This window comes from Brachyistius frenatus, unplaced genomic scaffold (assembly GCF_029030835.1).
Source record: "Brachyistius frenatus isolate BFR_SWC_R1_liver_20210118 unplaced genomic scaffold, ASM2903083v1 Contig_11, whole genome shotgun sequence".
Lineage (NCBI taxonomy): Eukaryota > Metazoa > Chordata > Actinopteri > Embiotocidae > Brachyistius > Brachyistius frenatus.
Window position 1 is genome coordinate 3,476,260 of NW_027210610.1, and position 17,700 is coordinate 3,493,959.

A 17,700-nucleotide genomic window follows, 5' to 3' on the forward strand; every position below is an offset into this window, starting at 1 on the left:
AACAGACACCATTTTAACCAGGAAACTAAATAGACACACATATGAATTTAGGGTTTATTATTGTAACCATAACAATACGGTGGATCTCTCTTTATTTTGACCATCAATTCAATCATATTTGTTCTTTTTATCACAGGCAATAGTTATAATAGTGCACTTTTTATATTTAAATTATGATACAGACATTTCTTTTTTTTTTTTTTTAAACACCTTATTCTACTGACCCTTATGAATGGAGAATAGTTTACAATCTTAGCCAGAGTTGGGTCAATGAAAGTGAAGGTGATGTGTTGAGGTGAAAGATGCAACTGATGGCGGTGAGCAATCATAAAGTGTGTATGGACAGTGAGGCAAACAACTTCGTACTGTTTCTCTTGTGATGATGGCTACACAACAGAGGTGAGGGGCAGACAGAAAGGGGACAAGGCATGAAAGCAAGAGATGAAGCGAATTAGCGAGCATTCAATGTGTGCGAGAGAAATGGAGTGCCTGTTAGGGTTTGGCTGTGTTGATTATTTGAATATCTCTGGGTCAGTCAAAAATTTCCGTACTTAATCAGCTGAAAATGCATCTGCTGTGAGGTTTTCAGCTCCCTCTCACTCAGTCATCATCCACCCGTCTCAGCCACAGATTACAGTTACCAGAGATAAGCGCGATTAAAAGAGACGTGAGATACAGACAAAAATCACCGGAGACGCAAGATGAGAGCAACTTGTCAGCACTGGTATCAAAGTCGTTCTTCTGCATGGAAAGGAGAGCTCAAAAAAGATGAGAACTGAAATAGATCCGGTTTCTCGGATTTGTTATTGATCCATTTTTGTTGGCATAAAATCTAGTACATAACATTAAATAATTTAAATAAATATAAATAAAAATTTTAAAAAAGAATAAATAGATAGATGGATAGACAAGAGTGGAAAAAATATACAAAAGAAAAAAAAATACCGTTTAAATAAACAGAACTGTAGCACTGTGTAATCTCTCTGAAAACATTCTGCACTTTTGTTGCATATTGTGCTGTATGGAAGACTGGTGATGAACATCGACTAGTCTGACAGAGTACTGGAGTAATACGTGACTGTCTGAGCTGCTACGTCCGCGTGCAGAATGGTGCGACTCTCAGTGATGAGCGTGGGTGCGGTGATGGACTACTTGGCTCGTTGGTGAACACTGGAATGAGGAGCGTGGGGTTAGGAGACTCTTACCGCTTCCCATTTTGAAGTCCAGCTCGACAAGGAATTGGCACTGCAAGCCTTTTGAGTCCGGCATCATGAAAACGTCCATTGATGAATTTCCTTTGTGTGTGTGTTTCCTTTTTTTTTTTTTTTTTTTTTTTTCTAAATTTAGGATGTTATAAGTCAGTACGTGAATACTATGGCAACGGGAGAACAAGCTGGACAAGGAAGGTGGTTTCTGTTTGATCCACAGGCCAGGAATGCTCTTCTCATTCACTCTGGGCACAAACAGCTGTGATGAGGTTCATGGAACTATTCACGCATAGTTTCTTCTTTTTGTTTCAGATAGTAATGTTCATATTTCTGTTCAAATCAAAAACACTTTTCTTCAGAGCAACAAGGGTCCAATGCAAAAAAAACAAAAAAACAACCAGAGATGCATTGTTTCATATCGTCTCTGAGTAAAAAGGAAATACAAAAGAATTCAAACATTTAACTTTAAATGAATGCCTGCCAAAAAGCAACTGGTCAGCTCCACGTCAAACACCGTAGTGTTTTTGTTCCGGCTCTACTGCGATCACTGTGCTACCTGACATCCTCAAAAGAAATATGTAAACATAAATTAAAAACTAAATAAAAAAATACTTTTTTTTCACATTCACTTACTTTAGCTTACTTTGTTGGTTTTCTTTAGCTCAGGAGAAAACACTGCTGGAATCGCAGGATGTAGTTTCTCCTGAGAAAAACAGGACCTTTTGTTCAGCTCGTCACCACTCAGTGAGGTGGTGGCAGCTTGCTCACTCTTTAGGGTTCTTCTGCTGAGATGCATTTATATTTCTTTCATTATGGACTGGTAATTGCATGTTGCTTAATAGTGATATGAGCAGAGCACTGGTTAATTTAAGGAGTAATCTGGAAAACCATCACAAGACTTATTTGTTTTTGGTGTCAGATGCTGTATTAAAATAAGATATGGTAGACTAGCCTATCTGATCATGTCAGCATCCTTTAGCAGGCTGATTTGCTAACTGGCATGCACATTAGCACTTCAAAATTCTTAGTTTGATCTGTGAAGCTGTATCTATTATGGATACCAAACGGCTCATTCACATATAATTTTTTTGTAATTAAAGGGTGGTTCCTTAACACTTCTTTCTTATTTAAGGATAGGAATCCTGGTGATCCAAAAGTTCAAGAGAACGTTATGTTGGGAAAAAAAAAAAATACATGATGGGGAAAAGGTTCAATCCTTGGTATGGTCAAGCACCTTCAATGACTTAGTCAAGGAAGAATAGGAGTAGCTCATGGCTTGCAGGGATACTTGGAGATGGAGTTATACTGTCTTCTTTCCGGTGTAGTTCAGACATCCTGCTGTGTGGTCTCACTTTCTATCCTATGGTTGGGATTGGGTTCCATTGGAGGACAGCAGTCGGGTTCTCTCTTTTGCCGAGCCTCTACGCTGCAGAACTCCCCCGCTGCCTCCTATGCCTCCACCATCTGCTCGGTCGCCCCACTCGCATCTGTCGCCCCCACCCTCAGAGCGCCTCGAGTTTTGGCGGGTGGGGGTCCCGTGGGGCCGGCCGTTCTTCTCATCTGGGAAGGGATCAGCAGAAAAGAACAGGAAAGTCACTCTTAATGTATACATGCAATGGTCTCCATGGATCAGAACCAGAAACGCAGGTGTGATTAAAATGTTGCGGGTGAACCTAAAAAGGATCCCTATTCACTATTTCTTCCTGCTCTCAAGTCCGCTGTTCAAATAGTCAGAGGTGGCAACTACTGTTCTCCCTCTGCCTTGGCCACTGTGGCCTCTGACCTGTCCAGAACAGTCTTAGAAAAATAGGATTAAAAAAACAACAACTATTGTTTAAAAAGGAAACTCCATTAAATTACATAAAGCACCAAGAAAAAAAATTAAACAGTTAAACAAACAATGAACTATGCATGTATTTAGAAAGCTCAACATTCATTCAGTTGCCAAAAGATTACTTAAGAACATTAAATTATAGACATTTAAATAGAAAAAACTAGAATTGGCACCTCACAGTCAAGTTGCATTGGACATCTGGGTCTGTCCAGACTGATACACTTTGAAGGAATTTGTCCAATAAAAGTTTTTGCACAACATTAAGATGACACAGTAAAATTGACCTTTTTAATATATCATATTGTCACTTCATGATTTTATCCTATTAGACATTTGTGTTCAATTTTGCCATACTTAATGTATGAATTCTTGAGTTATGGCCACAGACGTGTTTTGTGATGTCACAGTGACCTTTAAGGACAACCTGAAATTTGCCTGTGTTGACAAGGAGGCATGAAAAAAAAAAGAGTGTTCATTTGCAAGTATGCAAATAAAACACATATACAAATACAAACCTCTCTATTTAAAGAGTGCTCCTGCATATTATGATAAAGAAAGTCAAAAGGTGAAAAATGTTCATGTTTACTTGAGTGTGTGGACCAGTGTGTGTGAGCAGTCTTACCAGATAGGGCTTGCACCAACGGCTGATCATGGGAGCTGAGAAGTTGAGCTTGAATTGTTTCCACCACTCGTCTGAACCTGCGACTCGGACCTGGAGATGTGCCAACACCAGTGAACACATCATATTAGTGCCAATATGATACCTGACTTTTAGTATCAACATTTTAACCGTTTCAAACCAAAATGAATGTGTTTTAAGTTATTTTTAGACAAACCTTTTGTTTTTTAAATTTGGTGAAAGAGATTGAACTTCTTTCAATGTCCACATAAAATAGTCTTAAAATAAGCAATCAAACAATGAAATGATGATTGACTATAATCAAAGAATAAATAGACTGAGTACAAACCCTTCTCCCTGTTTCCAGTCTTTGTGCTAAGCTAAGCTAACCATCCTCTGGCTAAAGCTTCATGTACAGACATTAGAGTAGTATTGATCCTCTCACATCACTCTCCCTGCCAAACAATAATTGATTATGTTGAAATGTTGAATTGTTTGAAGTAGGTACAATAAAAATGTCTATATTGATGATGTTAAAGTCATTTAAAAACCAAAGGGGTGAAACATCCGCTGCACATGCCTGATATGAGGGTGAACGTCACGCTGTAGATTCCTGTCTCCCTCCTGCCCTCCCTCTCGGTCCTCTCCCTGTCTCGCTCCCTCTCGCCCTCGGAAAAGGCAATGTCCACCTGGAATTTGACGGGCTTCTGGAAGACGGAAGGGCCGCCGGAGGACTTGTACTCGGCCCGGAAGCTGGTCTGGGAGAGGACGCTGTGACTGAGAGACGGGATCTGTGTAGTGGGGAGACAGAGAAGAAGCAGAGAGACCGACAGACTTACGAGGCGGGAGAGGTATGGGGTCCAACGTGAGTATAGGGAGACAAAGGGTGAGGGTGAGGAGAGGAGAGAGAAAGAGTGAGCCATTGGTGAAAGCAAAGTGATCCATCTATGTGCCACGAGTGAGCAAGATCAAATCAAGATTAAACAAAAGAGGAAAACTGAAGTAATGAAAGAAATGAAGTGCGCACAGTATGAGAGTGCATGTGAGTTCCTTACAGCTTCGCCAGTGAGAGCCATGCTTTGTACAAACACGCTTTGATAGTGAGAGGCGTGACAGACAGACCACGCAAGATACTCACAGACAGGAAAGCGTGAACAATGTCTGCTTTGACAGAACTCAGAGGTTTGTCTCTGATCACCACAAAGATCTGCTCCTCTTTCTCCAAGCCGATGAAATTCCCAAACCACGACTTCTTAGCCAGCCTGGCATCCAGACAAAAAATATATAGAGTATGAGCAAACACAGGGAAAACATCGAAGAGCACAAACACACAGCTTCATACTGCGAAAATATCAGCAATCATTTATGTCAAGGAATGTGACTTACTCAGGGCTGGATTCTGGTGTTAGACTGGACATGTCTTCCGATGTAGGAACTGAGAGAGACAAATCACGATTAAAATTCATATCTGTGTGCATTATTAGATTAACAGCTGGAGGGCCGAGAAAAAAAAGATGAGATAAAATCCTCAAGACATTATGGAGGTCCGGAAAACTGTGTGCTGTAAGAGAAAATTAAAGTTTTAATGGCATTGGAAGGAAGGAAAACTATAAACTATGACCTTCATGAGTTGTTCCATACCTGTGCAGTGAAAACACACCATGGTGTGAGTCCCACATGGTAAACATCCACAACTGACCTTGCAATTTACGGCGATGGAACCGCGGTGAGCCGAGCAGGTTGTTCTTGAAAGAATTGAGGCGAGTCCTCCAGTGGGCGGAGCTGCTGGCCGCCATGCCGCTTCCCCCTCCTGGGCTGGAGGGCGGAGTCAGTGACAGCGAGCCCACCCCTCCCCCTCCCTCCGCCCGTGAGGAGGACGAGGACGAGGAAGAGGAGGGCGGGGTGGAGGAAGGGTGGTGAGGGTGGTGGACAGGGGTGCCCAAGGGTGTGGGCAACGGAGAGCCCTGGGGAGTGACCTGCGGCACAGAGTGGGCAGAGTTTGGGTAGAAGCTCTTAGTCACTGACTTTAGGACAGAGGACGAAGGGAAGAAGAAACGGGGGATGGGCGACAGGAGTGGGGAAGGGGAGGGCGAGCGGGAGGATGGGTTGTGCAGAGGCAGGGATTTGATGGGCTGCAGATGGGGTCGCTCGATGGGTCCCTTGATGGGCAAGGTCTGAGTCTTTGGGTTGGGGGGAGCTTTGGGCCTGTCATGAGCCCGTGCTGAGCGAGGTGTGGTGGCGATTCCCTGTTTGGAGTCCTTTGTGAGGGGGGAAGCGGTGGCAGAGGTGACATCTGATTGGCTGAAAGTGAAGACGGGGCTCTGATAGGACTGGGGAGTGGGTTTGTGGGGTTGGAGGGGGGAGGGGAGGGGGCAGGAGAGATGGAAAACAAGAAAGAGAAAGGGATGGAAAATGGAGAAAGGATGGAAATGAATATCATGCTTAATGATAAAAGAGTGCATCTTGTGAGTAGCGAAAGTGTCAAATGCAATTCTACCATTGCTGAACCGAAAAGCTTTAATTATTTAGTCTTTTGTAAGTGCTGTTATAATGCAAGTCAGCGTTAAGTGACAGTTGAGACAGTGACAGGGTTAAGAATGCAGTGACAGGACAGTGGCAGTGAAGGTGTTTCTGTAAAGTTATTGCTGCTATTTAAGGTTTCTCTATTTGACCATATGTAGCCTATTATAATATAATTTTGAACATGATCAAACTATTCAAGCAAACAATTCCAGAAATCATCTAATCTTTAAGTTCAGTTCTCTAAACAATTGTCCACAGAACGAGCTCATGCATGGGGAGGAGGAGAAGTGACATGAAGACAGAAGAAAAATGCAAACCTCCTGCCGGGTGACAGATTTAATTTGAAAGACTGGTGTTGTGATGACGTGTAAAAATGACTGAGGAGATTAATACATGGATATTTTAGGGGCTCGTAAAGAGTGGTTAAAATTTTTTAAAACAGTATAATATAGTGGCGTGCAACATCAGCAAACAAACAAAAAAAAATGCTGCAATAATTTCCACAGCTTGTTGAAATCTATAGTTTACAGTACAATTAGTGAAGCATTAAAAATGTGAATAGTTAATCATGTGTTTATAAATAAATGGGTTTTGTGGTTAAAAAAAAACAACCACATATAACTAAAAATAATACCATAGAATAGAACTGTAACATACAACATCCAAGAATACACAATCAATTTGACTGTAGTCACGTAACCAACCCAGAATCTACAAGGTCTAAATTTGAACACAGTGCACACTTTAGCTCCAATGGGAATGCAAACCATACTGACGCTGACAGCTGGGAAACACTGCAGCACACAAAGTCAAGATTGGGACTTAGAACTGTCGTAGAGTTGGGAGTTAAATAATATTAATGAATGTTGGAAATTCCATATTTTATAATGCGTGTTTGTATCATGTTCAAAGCGAGTGCAGCAACAGTGTGTACGGTTGTTAAAAGCTGGCCGATGGACCCTTACCCTGGGACTGCTGAGGGGGCTGGAGGAGAGACCAGTTGATGCCCCACTGACTGAGCGAGACCTGACGGAGAGACCGAAGGTCACAAAATCGTGAGAAAATCCACATGAAACTGTGCGAGACTGGATTCCTGCACTCCTGATATGCAGCGTTTAGAGCGTATGTAGTGCACACAAGTATGTGTAAGAATAATAGACTACCTCTGGCTGTGTGCAGCTGTGTCCAGGGCCCTGCGAGGCGGGGTAGGAGACCCCTGTTCAGTAACACTCAGGACCTCCAGGCTTTTCCTCTCGGGACGGCAGCGGCCGTGGCGCGTCAGCATCGGGGAGTCGACACGCTTTCGAGGAGGATCTGCTGAGGAACACCAACACATGACTTTGTCACTGATTGTATTTTTTCGCAGTTTAAAGCTTGTAATCAAGCTTTCTTTTGAAATAGCATTACATGATAGACTCAGATATAATAAGACTGCTCCCAAAAAAGGTGGCAATGTTATTGTTAAATTGTTTCTTAAAATAAAATAACACATTTCTAATAAACCCTATTCCTTCCTGTTAAGAATGGTGTTTGGTCTTCCTCATCCTCACTATGTATTTATTTTCTTTTTTGCACTTCTGAAATGTATGATAATGTTGGAGGGAATTTTTCCACAGGCCTTTTGCTCACTGCACCATCTGTGACAGTGATAAACTTAGCTTCATTTGCACTGGCAGAATGGCTGCCCTCTCCTACTGTTGTACCATAGAGAAATGTTGCAGATGTCCTCCGAAGTCTGGTATGAACAGCTTACAGCCAGTTACAACTTATTGTTGGTAATAATAATAATATATAATAATAAATTCTGTAATTTGACATTACTATTGAAAGACAAAACAAAAAAAAATGCTTTGTGCCAACAAATTTGACAAAAAGGAACTTGGGTGCCAACCTCTGTCAGTCTTCCATATTATTTCATGTTTTATTGCTAATAGTAATGCTGATCAGTGCAAAATATTCAATATGAAACTCAATAATGTTTAAAGCAAAACCTGAAATACAACCTTATGGACAGAGGTCACGGGTACCTGTGTAAGACACCAGATTGTGGTATAATTGCTTTTCAGAAATTGAGAAAAGTAGCTTCCTCCCTTGAGTGGATCCCTCCTGCCCCCTAATGACTGACCTACGTCATTGCGCGGAGGTAAGTCCTCATCCTCATAGCTGGGGTACCGTTCTTTCCGGTCCAGCAGAAGGTAATAGATCATCTTCTCCTGATTTTCTCTGAGTCACAGAGAAACAAAGAAACTCACTGGATGAGATGGTCAAATATTGAGGGAAACATCGAGAAGAAAAAAAGTGTCGTTAGGGTCGGGAATCTTCCTAAAAAGTCTGTACAAAAAATTGTGAAGGTTGTCCTAAGTAATGTCATTACATGGCCATGAGACGTAGCTTTTAAAAAAGTAATGACACAAACACAAACAGACAAGGATTTCATGATAGATCTTTTACAGCAGTTCACTCTATTTAATTGGAGATAAAGTTTTAGCTGAATTTCAGGAGCAGGACCACGCCTCAGCCACTCCCCCACTTCCGGCCACACTCCTATAAATATCCACCCACTCTAAACCTCAGCCAGTTCACGTTTTCTGCATCCCACCCTCCCTCCCTCTTGTTAAACCGTTTCACTTATGGTTATCATGTTTCATAGCCTTTATCCTTCCGTCCCACATGGAGATCTCGGGGATCTGCAAGGCCCGGGAGCCACAGTGGATCCTCGACTAAGCCTTCCCCCAAACCGCGAAACTCTCACCCTGGCTTAATCTCCCCTAATCAATGAAGGTTCGCCCCCAGCCGAGGCGGGGTCCTAGCTAGTGAACTGATTATGTGAACTGAAACAGAAATGTCAGAAATGACAGATATGTGCCACAAACATATATTCACATATTTCTCATGCTACATTTCATGCTACTGTTTGTTCAGTGGTTCGATCCTCCAGAGGCTTAATGCAAACGGACCACATCATAACCAGTCAAAAAAAAAAAACATATCTTTGTGAGAACAAACCAGTGTATTACTTCAAACCCTAACAATTACTTTAAAAATGGACAAGGAGCAGTTGACAGCACCATTGCATTAATAACTGTAAGGGTAGATCATAGACATAGTGCAGGATGAGAAGGCTCTTTATAATGCGCCTCATCCTTTAGAGGATCTACAGTAGTCACCAAAATTGGATACAGATTGCTCACTCTCTGGTCTCTTTAAACCTTTTGTTAAGTTAGTCAAACTTACTCAGAACAGGAGTGTCACTCAGCAGGATAAAGAAGAAACTATTTCCTGTTTTCAACTTAGACAGCACTCAAAATGTTTATCTACAATACACGAGGTCAATGAAAATCAGATGCTCAGTGACCAGAATAAAAACAACTATAAAACAACTCAATATAACAGTCCGAAAATGAATAAAAAACAACAACTTAGTGTCACTTATGAGTTTAATTGTTAAGAGTTGTTGCTTATTAATTCATGGGTAATCAATATAATGCCGTTTTCAAGCATGCCATATCATGGTTCCACCCTTTTGAGGGTGTTTGTTGCGTGTTTATTGCACTTGTATACCATGTTTTACAAGTGTTTCAATTTTCCCTTCGCTCAATGTACAACCAGGCACCCAAAAAAACAACAGTCACGTTCAGAGAAGAAAAAAAATACTCACTCTTCACATTGCAAGTCACGTGTGAGCTTGACTCGGTCTCGGAAACAACCCAGCGAGTGCATGCTGTCCAACACATCTGGGTCCAGCTCGGTCAGCGACAGGATTCGCCTCACACACACCCGCCTGGGAGGAGGCTGCTCGGGACACGGCTCGTTACGACCACCCCTAGGAGCCACACGCATAACACACAGTGAAACACAGAAATGACGCAGCTGTAACGTATATGACGCATCATAACCCCCACAGTCGAGTGCATGAAAATAGAACGTATACTCACTGATACCAGGTGTGTTTCTGGATGGCCTCTAGCTGTAAGGGGTGACAGGGCAGATGGGGCCATTAGTTCCTACAGTCTGTTAACAGCCAGATGGCCACAGAGCTTTGCTGGGCAAACAATTCACACCGGATCCACACATCTAATCCGTTCTGGATACTCGATATTAAAATGGCAGTTTACAACTTTGCAACATTTATTGTTTTTAAGAATACAATAGAAAACCTTTCAGCGTGCTGGAGAAATGTTACTAAACCCAGTATAAATGTTATGCCGGCAGAGAACATCGACTCAAATATGTCCCAAACACGTCCTTCTCACCTGGCACTGACCTTCGCTCTTCTGATGGTACTATAATATAACAAAATATCTAAAATCCTAATGTGACTGCACCGAAAACACTTAAAGCGGAAGCCGCACGTGTAAATGCAACTGTGCCTCTGATCCTTGTCAACAACTGCAATTAAAATGCTAAAGTGCAGATCCAGCAACAAAGTGCAAGAGTTAAGCAAGCAAGCAAATCTAGACGTGAATCAAAACAAAAAATATTCCTGTTAATAATAGCAGCAAATTAAACTGCTCTGTTCAATCACTATATATCAATGCGGAAGAATTGAGAGGCAATTCCAATTCAAGGTGGACAATCAACACGGCTGTTAAGTGTGACAAAACTCTTTCAGGATATTGTCTGCATATAAGACTTGGACCGGTGTGATTATCTCATACCGTGAGCCTCTTCTCAGGGTTGACCTCGATCATGCCTTTGAGCAGGGACTGGCAGTCTGGGGGGATGAAGTGGGGCATGTGGAACACCCCACTCTTCACCTTTTCCAGGAGCTGGCGTAAATTGTCATGGTCAAAAGGCAGGGCACCCTGTAGGGAAGAGGGAGGATGGAGAGAGGACAGAGAAAAAGACCTTATCAAATAAACCTGGCACCACTGGGAAGTCAGTAGGAACTGTGAACACGTGGGGACCAAACTGCATCGTGAAAACACGAGTGAAAGACGTACCACCAGTAGGGCAAACAGGATGACCCCACAGCTCCAAACATCTGCTCGCCGCCCATCATATTTCTCCCCCTGCCAAAGACAGAAACCTCATGAATGCATTCGCCACTGACCATTAAAATAGTTAAATGATTCACAATGACTGACAACGTTCACTGAGATCATTTCGACTGATTTAACCCTCCCGTTGTCCTACGGTCAAAATGACCCGCAGCTGTGTTCAACCAAGTTCTATTTTATTTTATATTTTTTATTTTTATAGATATATCCTTGTCACCAATGATCCCCAAAAATATAAAAAATAAAATAGAACTTGGTTGAACAGAGCTGCGGGTCATTTTGACCCTAGGACAACAGGAGGGTTAAGGCTGAGCCAAGACTGACCACATCTCAGTCAAAAGAAACGCTGTAATCCATTTTAATCCAGCACTTAGTCCAAAACACTGTGGAACCATCTTTTCATTGATAGAACTGGATTATCTTCAGAGTGCTGCTGAGTGCCCTAAAGGTCACTCTGACTAAAGATCAGCCCTCATAAAAACCACAAAAGTGACACATTAGATTTTTCTATTGGAAGTTTTTAATACATTTTCTTGATGATTTTTAAATAATAAAATGAGGTCTTCAGTTAGTGTTTAGCTCGTTTATCTTTGTAACTACTGCATGTAACATATTAACATAATTTGCTAATTTTTATTACTGGTGAGTATATTTGAGTAAGACACTGTATAAGAGCAGGACACTTACTCGTATAACTTCAGGGCAAGCATAATGTGGAGATCTGAAATCAAATATTTTACAGAAAACATTGTTATGCTTACAAATATAGAAGAATTCAAAGTAAAACTAAAACACTATAAAAAAAAAAAAAAACTGATACATCTAATTAATCTATGACTATTGATGTGTTGCTTTTAGCTTCTATAGCTACTAATGTGCTCTATCTCTGAGGAATATATTACATGAAATAAATACATTTACATTGCGAGTTATTGCAATAGGAAATATGAATTGTTTTATGCATGCACACACTATTAATGGAGTCATACACAGTGTTGGTACTCACCCACAGCTGGTTTCTAACAGACTGTCTCCCACCTGTAGGGAGGCCATACCAAAGTCAGCGATACGAATGTTGTTCTTTTCATCCAGGAGCAAGTTTTCAGGCTTCAGGTCTCTGTGACTGCACAAACACAACAGAACATCTCAGTCTTGTGGTGCTGATTATGGCATTATCGCTGAAATGTAACTGCATGGGTGTCTTTGACACTGGTTCACACTCCAGAATCACAGTTTTCTGTTCTTCTTTCTTTTTCTTTTTTTTCCACTCATTTATAACATCGAACGGCCACTGATTCGTTATTGTTTAAAGAGAAGCCTCCACATAGCTCCGTACAGTGGTCTTAGTCTCAAACTGGTGGGTCTGACCCAAAACTGGGTCCCTGGGCCATTTTGAGCAGATAGCAGATGTGTGTGGAAAAAAAAAAAGGTTAGGGAAAAAAACTTTCATTTTGAAGGACATACAGTTCCCATGACGTGGAGTAGCTGTTTGCTGCCGGCATTGTCATAACAGTCACAACCAAAACTACAGTAGTCACATCAGTGGTTAGCTCTCACTCGAACATTTATAAACAGGTGCAGGATCATTTAAATCTGTTTTTTTTAATTTAAAGATAAGTCTGCCTTTTTATTTCATGTTTCACACAGTTCAGGTCAGATTCAGCGAGGAGGATCTGGGTTCTATCCCGGCCGGTGGCCTTTCTGTGTGGAGTTTTCGCGTTCTCCCTGTGACTGTGTGGGTTCTCTCCGGGTACTCCGGCTTCTTCCCACCGTTCAAAGACATGCATGTCAGGTTAATTGATGATTCAATAAATTGCCCTGTGATAGACTGGTGACCTATCCTGCCTTCGCCCAAAAGTGAGCTGGGATTAGGGTCCAGCCCCCACCGTGACCCTGTTCAGGATGAATCTACCGTTTAATTTCATTGGGTTCTTTGTTGTTGTTTTAAATTGCATGTCGGCAGTGTGCATTCCTGCACTATTTTCTATATTTCGTCAAATAAATTTGAATGGTTCAAAAAGTTGAGAACCGCTGACTTTAGTAAGTCAGCAGAGGAACCCAGAGGAACCCGTCACCTAGACCCCAATCTAAGCACCACTGCTCTGTGCAAAAACCAACCAGATGGAATGACTGTGGCAGAAATCCAAAGCAGAGATGATCTGCCTGAAGAATTTCCTGGCCTCTTTCGGAGTGAGCCGGCCCTTCTTCACCAGGTAGTCAAAGAGCTCTCCTCCTGACACATGCTCCAACACCAGGTACCTGTCGACAAACACGGACAACGGTGAGATTTGAAACCTTCATCTCTGAGACAGGAAGTGGACAAAAGAATAACAAAAGCAATCTTCACTCAAACACTACTAAACTGATTGATCTCAACAGTTTATGATGTCACAGATGTTTTGCAATGTTATTAAAAGGTTTGGGGCGTGTTCTTCCTCAAGATAGATCAAAAACTTTTCAGAATAAATGTAGGAGATGAAGCGAAAGTGAGAATTACATTCAGGAGAGCAGATTAATGCAGTTCTTAAAGGTGATATTTATACACTCCAAAGATCACTATTCAGCAAAAAAAAGAAGCATGCAGACTGCATTGGGCTAAAGTGCAAGGCTCTTTTGAATGCAGAAGTAACTCACAGATATTTGTTATTCTCGTAAACATCATGCAGCTTCAACACATGCGGATGCTCGATCAGTTTGAGAATGGCAATCTCCCTTTCAACCTGGTTAGAGAAGAGAAGGATAGAAAGAGGTGAAGACACTAAAGCAGAGCACACAAGCCAGCATCAAAGCTGAGGTTAATCAACCAACTAACACAGAAGATAAATATAGAGAATATGGAGCAGTTTGTGTACACTTAAAACAACATGCTCTGTATAAAATTAGCATCGTTATCGTCACTGTGAGCAACGACCTCGCCGGCGTCACACCGTACCTTCATCAGCACTGACTCAGACAGCTTCTCTCTGTTGACTATTTTGATCGCTACCTTCTGACCCGTAATACAATGGATCCCCAGCTTGACCAGTCCTGACAGACAAAGAGAATGAGAGATGTGAGAAAGACAAAAATAAGACTTAGACAGGCACGGAAGACGGAAAGAAGGAGGCATCATTTTCAATTTGAATTATATATATATAGATATATATATATAGTCGTCTGGGAGTAAGAAAATATCGATACGCTTATTGCGATATTGCTTTGTGATATTGTATCGATTCAAAGATTCATGGCAGACAGAGGTTGACTTATCCTCGAACACAACATCATCTTGAGACAGGAAAGAGCATATACTATGACACGAAGTGGAGTACAGCATGACGGCGTTCCTAAAATTAGATTTAAAAGCATCGCTATGTTTTGCCTCGGTTACAGTATCGCGATAATATCAAATCACAAACCTTCGTCATGATAGGCATCGTACCGTAGATTCTTGCCAATATACACAGCGCAACAAAAATAAACTTTGAATATAAGAGAACCGCATCATTTTCTACTCAAAAGCAAATTTGGTGTACTCACCTGTCTGTCCCTTCCCCAGAGTCTTTTCCAGTCGATAGGGCCCAACATATTGAGCTGACTGACTTAGAGACAGTTCCTTACTCATACTGCTCTTACAGGAGGCTAATACACAATTATTACTGCACTGTGGTTATTGCAATTACTGTGATATTGTACAGCTTATACAGAAATTACTGCGGGATACGAGATGATGCTCAATTTACAAGGACTCCCTTTTATTCCAGTCTGGAGTTACTTTAATGAAGTCCAACTTCTGCTAATTCAGGATAAAGGATTTTTTTTTTTTTTTTCACCCAAATCGAGCTAAATATTTCGAAGCACGGTAAACATGACGGTAATATTCAACAACAACAACAAACCCCCAAAAAAACCACCTTGCTATTGGTAGATTAAAGCAGAGAAACTGGGATGACACTAAAGTTGCGAGGTTGTTTTCTGCATTAAATACCAAGCACTACCCTAAAGATAAACATGACAATCTACTTAAACTAATGAGTCTCACTTATGTACATTATCTTATTTGTTATATATATATATATGACGGTTAATAAGAAAACGTTACATAGCCTTGAAACAAGCAGGTTTCCACGTCTTTTACGGCATTTGCTGGCCCGAGTTTTCCCCCCGACACAAAAAAAAATAAAATAAAAAAAAAATAAAAAAAACGTCCGATAAGTCAAGTGGATGTTTTTTTTTTGTTTTTTTTGCGCTGGATATTTAAACCCGTGTTATTCTCTCTGTCAGGGCCTGGAGGTTGTTGTTTTTTTTTGTTTTTTTTTGGTTGTTGTTGTTGTTGTTGTTTTCTTGTACAGGTGCAATAACGTGCTATTTTAGCCTCGCCGCCGCTCTCCCTACACAGCAGCGAGGCTAGCTTTAGCTTCAACGCCTCGACCCACGGCCGCGTCGTGTCGCGCCGCCTGTCAGAAGAACCGACACCGCCTGAAGTTTCTCGGCGTCGCCAAATGTAAAGATTTATCGCACGGCCGCCGCATTCTCGCTGTATTTCGGGGTGAAACGCATATTCCTCGCAGAACAACCATCTTTAGCGTAGTCCTCAACCTCCCTCCCCTCTCCCTCCCTCCCCCTGTCTCTCCCCTCTCTCCTTCTCCCCTCTCTCCTCCCCGTCTCTCTTACATCCCTGCAAGTAGCATCTTCTCCTCCTCTCCCTTTTTTTTTTTTTTTTTTTTTTTGGCGTGTCCGTCCTCCTCCTCCTCCCTCACCGGCAGGTGAAAGAAAAGAAAAAACAAAAAACAACACACACGCACACACAACACAGATCAACCACCGCTATTATCAGCTGCCGTATCTCCTTCTCCCCTTCCTCCTCTCCCTACTCCTCCGCACTTCTGATTATAGTTCACGCAGGGTAAAGGCCCCTTGTATTATAGTCCCTTCGGTTTTCTTGCCGTAAATCGATATTTTCTCTCCTCTTCCTTCCTTCGCCCTCACTCTCGCATCAGCATCCGGGTCTCATTCCCTCTCCATCCTCTCTCCTCCTCTCCTCCTCCTCCTCCTCCTCCCTCATCCCTCCTCCCTCCTCCTGATCGTCTTCCTCAAAATTACGCTTCCCTCTGCATTCACCGGCCACACGGTGGGACACCTCCCTCAGTGCCACTGTTATAATGAAAGACCTTCGTAAACATGGCCAGGGGCAGCGGGGGGGGGGGGGGGGGGGGGGGACGCTGGGGTGTTTTCCAGAATAAATGATGTCCCGTACAGGCTGTATTTTGTTTTCAGTTTCATTTATACATTTTTAATTGAGGTGTCAAATTGTAGGCGTGGGCTAAATAATAATGTAGAGGTGTACCTCAGGGAATTGAGTGAATTAATTGGTAACAGAAATTGCAATTTCTTAATGTAAAACACGCAATTACCATGGGTAAGAATTAACTTTACTCAATTACTTAAATACAATTTTGAAGTATTTGTACTTTACTTGAATATTTCCGTTTAATTGTACTTTATACTTCTTCTTCACTACATTATAAAATTTTACCAACACATTTATTCACTGATTTTAAGTTATTTTAAAATTTCAATTTTTCAAACGAAACATTTTATTTATTAAACTCTCCAGCATATAGGCTGTACGACAAAATAAAACTTTATAAATATCCATTATGGATAATAAGTAGATTTATACTTTAAGTACATTAAGTACATCTTGCTGAGAATAGTTGTGATTTTTTTTTTTTTTTGGCCCTATTTGACATTTGGGTACTTGAGGATCTTATGACTTCTTCCACCTCTTTCTATTACAAGTCCTGCAATTCAAACCATTCTAATCATGTGGAAATATTACCAGAAAAAATATAGCAATGCAACAAAATAATAATCATTTAGTGGCAGATGTGCAGTGGCGGGAAAAACACAAGTACAACAAAATAGACAGGAGGTGAATGATTCCAAAGTAAATCAGGAAACCCAACAAGCTAAAAGTTAGAAGTATGGCATGGTGTGGTTTTAATGTTTGATTATAGGCTGTTGTCAGCAGTAAAATTATTGAATATTTAGTTTCAGGGTCTTGGTATTGTGCATGCTGGCTCTTTGTCACACTCTCACAGCTTACTGAGACTCAGGTAGAGCAGATCAGTCGTTAATGTTATTAGTAACACCTGTTTTTTGTTTATTTCCAGTCATAATGTCTGCTGTGAAAAATCTCTATTAGTTTCCTTGAGTCCATTAATGTACCAAAAAACACACTTGATTTTAACTTTCTGCATAAACAGTCTGCTCCAGTTTACATAATTTCGAATTTGTATTTTTTGAAAAAAAATCAGCAGGCAAATCCATGTGACATAATGACACCACATCACAGCAATATCCCATTGAAATAATGGAAAATTACTCTATAAAAGCTTCTACATCCCAGACTATTTAAACTTCAATGACACACACAATGGAAAACAGTTTTAGGATGAGCAGAGCCCAGCAGAGACGTGTGAGATGGTGATTCAAATGAATCACACAAAGATGACAGTTTTATGAAAAAGGGTA

General features: G+C 41.3%; 1 protein-coding gene across 6 annotated transcripts; it reads right to left on the reverse strand.

Annotated features, from left to right (window-relative positions):
* Nucleotides 1-40: 40 nt before the first annotated feature.
* Nucleotides 41-16,208, reverse strand: brsk1a (BR serine/threonine kinase 1a). Of its 6 annotated transcripts, XM_069691584.1 has the most exons (20): nucleotides 15,582-16,207; nucleotides 14,704-15,538; nucleotides 14,117-14,211; nucleotides 13,819-13,904; nucleotides 13,303-13,443; nucleotides 12,191-12,307; nucleotides 11,872-11,905; nucleotides 11,128-11,196; nucleotides 10,843-10,989; nucleotides 10,120-10,151; nucleotides 9,843-10,007; nucleotides 8,310-8,407; nucleotides 7,348-7,501; nucleotides 7,150-7,210; nucleotides 5,361-5,991; nucleotides 5,048-5,096; nucleotides 4,800-4,923; nucleotides 4,242-4,452; nucleotides 3,665-3,754; nucleotides 41-2,768 (listed from the first exon to the last, which is right to left on the reverse strand). In XM_069691584.1, the coding sequence occupies exons 2-20, from the start codon at nucleotides 14,786-14,788 to the stop codon at nucleotides 2,569-2,571; spliced, it is 2,589 nt and encodes an 862-aa protein (XP_069547685.1). In that variant the 5' UTR covers nucleotides 14,789-15,538; nucleotides 15,582-16,207; the 3' UTR covers nucleotides 41-2,568. The 6 variants fall into 6 exon arrangements, with proteins under 6 accessions (XP_069547685.1, XP_069547688.1, XP_069547690.1 ...); XM_069691587.1 differs by having other exon boundaries at nucleotides 5,361-5,637; nucleotides 7,348-7,498; nucleotides 14,704-16,207; XM_069691589.1 differs by having other exon boundaries at nucleotides 41-2,804; nucleotides 5,361-5,637; nucleotides 7,348-7,498; nucleotides 14,704-16,207.
* Nucleotides 16,209-17,700: the final 1,492 nt, after the last annotated feature.

Coding starts and splice junctions, on each gene's coding strand:
- brsk1a (XM_069691584.1), bottom strand. CDS start 14,788: ATGAGTAAGGAACTGTCTCTAAGTCAGTCAGCTCAATATGTTGGGCCC. Junction 12,308..13,302: donor TGCCACAGTCATTCCATCTG/GTTGGTTTTTGC, acceptor GTGTTTGTGCAG/TCACAGAGACCTGAAGCCTG. Junction 10,152..10,842: donor ACCCTGAGAAGAGGCTCACG/GTATGAGATAAT, acceptor CACCCCTTACAG/CTAGAGGCCATCCAGAAACA.